This window comes from Eretmochelys imbricata, chromosome 1, assembly GCF_965152235.1.
Source record: "Eretmochelys imbricata isolate rEreImb1 chromosome 1, rEreImb1.hap1, whole genome shotgun sequence".
In the NCBI taxonomy this organism is placed as follows: domain Eukaryota; kingdom Metazoa; phylum Chordata; order Testudines; family Cheloniidae; genus Eretmochelys; species Eretmochelys imbricata.
Genome location: NC_135572.1, coordinates 5,312,253 through 5,317,975, shown reverse-complemented (window position 1 = coordinate 5,317,975; position 5,723 = coordinate 5,312,253). Strand labels below are relative to the sequence as shown.

Here is a 5,723-nt window from a genome sequence, read left to right as displayed (position 1 = left end):
CTATCCATGGAAATGTCCAAACCTTTCCTGATATGTGCTTACCTCCTGGGCTCAACTACCTCTAGCAGCAACGAGTTCCTCAGTCTAATTAGGCTGTGAAAGAAGAAAGCATTTTGTTTGTATCTGATTTCAATTTGCCACATTTCCGCTTGAATTAATGTCTTCTTGATCTTGTGTTATGAGTCAGGGAGAACACATTGTCAATCTACTGTCCACCAGTCAGTAATTTATGCACTTTTCTCATACCCCCTCTTATTCATTTCCTTTCTAAGGTAACAATACCATATGAGACACTGGCCTTTGATCATTCTCACTGCTCTTCAGTGAACCACTCTAATTCTCCAATACCCTGTGTGAGAAGGGTGCTCAGTACTATACAGAGGATCCCAGAGGAGCATGAAACATTGACTGGCTGATCTCATGGCATTGTATTTTCTTTATGATTCCCCATCTCACTCCTCATTCATTCCAAGGTTTTGCTTAGTTTCTGTCCAGGCTTCCACTGTGAGCAGGGTTTCACAGAACTGTGTACCATGATGCCCATGTCACCCTCCTGTTTGTAAACAGTTAAATTAGAACCTTGTAAGCTGTTTGAGGAATTCAAGTTTTCCCCTCCAATGGGCATACACGTTGCAGTCTTTGACAGCGAAGTTCATCTGCCATCATGCTGCCCATTCACTGGCTTGGTTCACTCCCTCATAGGACTCCTCTGGACTTTACTTTGACCTACATAATCTGGTGCCATCTGCAAATGTTGCCACTTCACAGCTCAACCCCATTTCTATATTGTTAATAACTGTAAAATATTTAAAGTGTTATTTGATATAAAGCGTGTAACCCCCTCACTCTGCTTCTCTCCCTTCACAGACACCTTGAGCATTTCTGAGCCTGATTGACACTTTGACCACCTCATGGCAGCTTTCAACCTCACCCACTCTGACCCTTCCACATTCATCCTAATGGGCATCCCTGGCCTGGAAGCTGCCCATATCTGGATTTCCATCCCGTTCTCTGTGTTCTACATTATTGGCCTGTTGGGAAATTTAATGGTTCTCTTCGTTGTAGTCAAAGAGCAGACTCTGCACAAGCCGATGTTCCTTCTCCTCTGCATGCTGGCGCTCACAGACATCGCCATGTCTACCTCCGTGATGCCAAAGGCACTGTGTGTATTTTGGTTCAATTTGAAAGGCATTACTGTGGGTGGCTGCCTCACTCAATTATTCTTCCTTCATGCGAGTTCTATGACACATTCAGCCATCCTCGTGACAATGGCCTTTGATCGCTATGTTGCCATATGCAACCCTCTGCGATATGCCACCATCCTCACCAACGCACGAATAGCTAAGCTAGGGCTAGTTGGTTTGATAAGAGCTGTTCTCTTCATTCTGCCAATTCCTCTGCTCCTGAGCAGGCAACCATTCTGTGCCAACCGCATTATCCCGCACACGCACTGCGAGCACATGGCTGTGTCAAAGATGTCATGTGGGGACACCACAGTCAACAGGACACATGGCTTGGTGATAACATTTGTAGTCATCGGGTCAGACCTGACACTCATTGCCCTGTCCTACGGTCTGATCATCAGGGCCGTCCTCAGAATCTCCCAGAAAGAAGCCCACCAGAAAGCCCTCAACACCTGCACAGCCCATATCTGTGTGATGCTGACGACTTATACTCCCTTCCTCTTCACCACTCTGACACACCGGTTCGGTCAGGGCGTCGCTCCCCATGTTCACATCATCTTGGCCAACCTCTATTTCCTCCTTTCCCCCATGCTTAACCCAATTATTTATGGGGTCAAAACCAAAGAGCTTCGTGACAAAGTGGGCAAATACCCTTGCAGAATGTGATCGCCTGGGGCCACTGACTTTAAACCTGTGTGGCAAGAGGGGGAAAGAATATCTCGTCATTAATCAAGGGTGCTGTGTCCCTGCTTGGCTGAGCTCAGCATTATGGAAATTCACAGCATAAGATGTTCCTCACACTTAGCGTCTTATCACTTCATCACCAAGCACTGCTCTCTCTGGCCATCATCTGATCTCTTTCTACCTCAACTGTCAGTGCCCACCCCTGCATGCCATGTCACTCAGCCTTTCCGTGACTTCCAGACAACCGGAAGATACTGCAGCTTTCTGACGAAAGGGGGACCCTCTGTGAACAGCTTTCTTGATCTGCCTGATGAACTGAAGCTACGTTTTCGGATAACCAAAGACAAAGAAAGAAAGTACAAGGCTGAACTTCTTTATCATATGTGCAGTGGTCCAATGAACAAAATTTACCTGCTTTTTCTACTTCCAATCCTTCAGGGAGCCTGGAAGATAAATCAAATGTTTCTGTAGGAAAGTGGTAACATGGGAAATCTGCTGACGGAATTGAGGAGGTTCTACTAGTGCTTGTTTGTGAGAGTAATGGAACTTTCAAAATATACACTAACTTTTCCCGTCATCAAAGAAGTCAAAAATTGGTGTTGAGATTTTATTTTGGAGTTTGTGAAACAGGTGAAACAGGGATTACCACCAAACATCCAGGTGATTGAACTGCCTGCAGTGTTAAGTGACTCTACTGTGCTCAGCCCTTCAAGACATAGATTGGCAGAGATCTTGTTTTTCATAGAATCATAGAATATCAGGGTTGGAAGGGACCTCAGGAGGTCATCTAGCCCAACCCCCTGCGCAAAGCAGGACCGATCTCCAATTAAATCATCCCAGCTAGGGCTTTGTCAAGCCTGACCTTAAAAACTTCTAAGGAAGGAGATTCCACCACCTCCCTAGGTAATGCATTCCAGTGTTTCACCACCGTCCTAGTGAAAAAGTTTTTCCTAATATCCAACCTAAATCTCCCCCACTGCAACTTGAGACCATTACTACTTGTCCTGTCATCTGCTATCACTGAGAACAGACTAGAGCCATCCTCTTTGGAACCCCCTTTCAGGTAGCTGAAAGCAGCTATCAAATCCCACCTCATTCTTCTCTTCTGTAGACTAAACATCGCCAGTTCCCTCAGCCTCTCCTCATAAGTCATGTGTTCCAGTCCCCTAATCGTTTTTGTTGCCCTCCGCTGGACTCTTCCCAATTTCTCCACATCCTTCTTGTAGTGTGGGGCCCAAAACTGGACACAGTACTCCAGATGAGGCTTCACCAATGTCGAATAGAGGGGAATGATTACGTCCCTCGATCTGCTGGCAATGCCCCTACCTATACAGCCCAAAATGCCATTAGCCTTCTTGGCAACATGGGCACACTGTTGACTCATATCCAGCTTCTCGTCCACTGTCACCCCTAGGTCCTTTTCCGCAGAACTGCTGCCGAGCCATTTGGTCCCTAGTCTGTAGCGGTGCGTTGGATTCTTCCGTCCTAAGTGCAGGACTCTGCACTTGTCCTCATTCAACCTCATCAGATTACTTTTGGCCCAATCCTCCAATTTGTCTAGGGCCCTCTGTAGCCTATCCCTACCCTCCAGTGTATCTACCTCTCCTCCCAGTTTAGTGTCATCTGCAAACTTGCTGAGGGTCCAATCCACACCATTCTCCAGATCATTTATGAAGATATTAAACAAAACCAGCCCCAGGACTGACCCTTGGGGCACTCCACTTGATACCGGCTGCCATCGAGACATGGAGCCATTGATCACTACCCATTGAGCTTGACAATCTAGCCAACTTTCTATCTTATAGTCCATTCATCCAGCCCATACTTCTTTAACTTGCTGGCAAGAATACTGTGGGAGACAGTGTCAAAAGCTTTGCTAAAGTCAAGGAACAACATGTCCACTGCTTTCCCTTCATCCACAGAACCAGTTATCTCGTCATAGAAGGCAATTAGATTAGTCAGGCATGACTTGCCCTTGGTGAATCCATGCTGACTGTTCCTGATCACTGTCCTCTCCTGTAAGTGCTTCAGAATTGATTCCTTGAGGACCTGCTCCATGATTTTTCCAGGGACTGAGGTGAGGCTGACAGGCCTGTAGATCCCAGGATCCTCCTTCTTCCCTTTTTTAAAGATGGGCACTACATTAGCCTTTTTCCAGTCATCCGGGACTTCCCTGGATTGCCATGAGTTTTCAATTATAATGGCCAATGGCTCTGCAATCACATCTGCCAACACCTTTAGTACTCTCGGATGCAGCGCATCCGGCCCCATGGACTTGTGTACGTCCAGCTTTTCTAAATAGTCTCGAACCACTTCTTTCTCCACAGAGGGCTGGTCACCTCCTCCCCATGCTGTGCTGCCCAGTTCAGCAGTCTGAGAGCTTACCTTGTTTGTGAAGACAGAGACAAAAAAAGCATTGAGTACATTAGCTTTTTCCACATCCTCTCTCACTAGGTTGCCTCCCTCATTCAGTAAGGGGCCCACACTTTCCTTGACTTTCTTCTTGTTGCTAACATACCTGAAGAAACCCTTCTTGTTACTCTTAACATCTCTTGTTAGCTGCAACTCCAGGTGTGATTTGGCCTTCCTGATGCTCCTGCATGCCTGAGCAATATTTTTATACTCTTCCCTGGTCATTTGTCCAGTCTTCCACTTCTTGTCAGCTTCTTTTTTGTGCTTAAGGTCAGCAAGGATTTCAATGTTAAGCCAAGCTGGTCACCTGCCATATTTACTATTCTTTCTACACACTGGGATGATTTGTCCCTGTAACCTCAATAAGGATTCTTTAAAATACAGCCAGCTCTCCTGGACTCCTTTCCCCGTTATGTTATTCTCCCAGGGGATCTTGCCCATCAATTCCCTGAGGGAGTCCAAGTCTGCTTTTCTGAAGTCCAGGGTCCGTATTCTGCTGCTCTCCTTTCTTCCCTGTGTCGGGATCCTCAACTCGACAATCTCATGGTCACTGCCTCCCAGGTTCCCATCCACTTTTGCTTCCCCTACTAATTCTTCCCGGTTTGTGAGCAACACGTCAAGAAGAGCTCTACCCCTAGTTGGTTCCTCTAGCACTTGCACCAGGAAATTGTCCCCTACATTTTCCAAAAACTTCCTGGATTGTTTGTGCACCGCTGTATTTCTCTCCCAGCAGATATCAGGGTGATTGAAGTCTCCCATGAGAACCAGGGCCTGTGATCTAGTAACTTCTGTGAGTTGCCGGAAGAAAGCCTCGTCCACCTCATCCCCCTGGTCCGGTGGTCTATAGTAGACTTCCACCACGACATCACCCTTGTTGCTCACACTTCTAAACTTAATCCAGAGACACTCAGGTTTTTCTGCAGTTTCATACTTGAGCTCTGAGCAGTCATACTGCTCTCTTACATACAGTGCAACTCCCCCACTTTTTCTGCCCTGCCTGTCCTTCCTGAACAGCTTATATCCATCCATGACAGTACTCCAGTCATGTGAGTTATCCCACCAAGTCTCTGTTATTCCAATCACATCATAATTCCTTGACTGTGCCAGGACTTCCAGTTCTCCCTGCTTGTTTCCCAGGCTTCTTGCATTTGTGTATAGGCACTTGAGGTAACTCGCTGATTGTCCCTCTTTCTCAGTATGTGGCAGGAGCCCTCTCCTCTCACACGCTCCTGCTCGTGCTTCCTCCCATTGTCCCACTTCCCCACTTACCTTAGGGTTTTGGTCTCCTTCCCCCAGTGAACCTAGTTTAAAGCCCTCCTCACTAGGTTAACCAGCCTGCTTGCGAAGATGCTCTTCCTTCTCTTCGCTAGGTGGAGCCCGTCTGTGCCTAGCACTCCTCCTTCTTGGAACACCATCCCATGGTCATAGAATCATAGAATCATA

The 5,723-nt window shown here is 46.8% G+C and overlaps 1 protein-coding gene across 1 annotated transcript; it reads left to right on the top strand.

Moving 5' to 3' along the window:
* The first annotated feature begins 350 nt into the window (after positions 1 to 350).
* Positions 351 to 1,850, top strand: LOC144278602 (olfactory receptor 52P1-like). The gene is made up of 2 exons (XM_077840002.1): positions 351 to 394; positions 866 to 1,850. The coding sequence occupies exon 2, from the start codon at positions 912 to 914 to the stop codon at positions 1,848 to 1,850; it is 939 nt and encodes a 312-aa protein (XP_077696128.1). The 5' UTR covers positions 351 to 394; positions 866 to 911.
* Positions 1,851 to 5,723: the final 3,873 nt, after the last annotated feature.

Coding starts and splice junctions, on each gene's coding strand:
- LOC144278602 (XM_077840002.1), top strand. CDS start 912: ATGGCAGCTTTCAACCTCACCCACTCTGACCCTTCCACATTCATCCTA.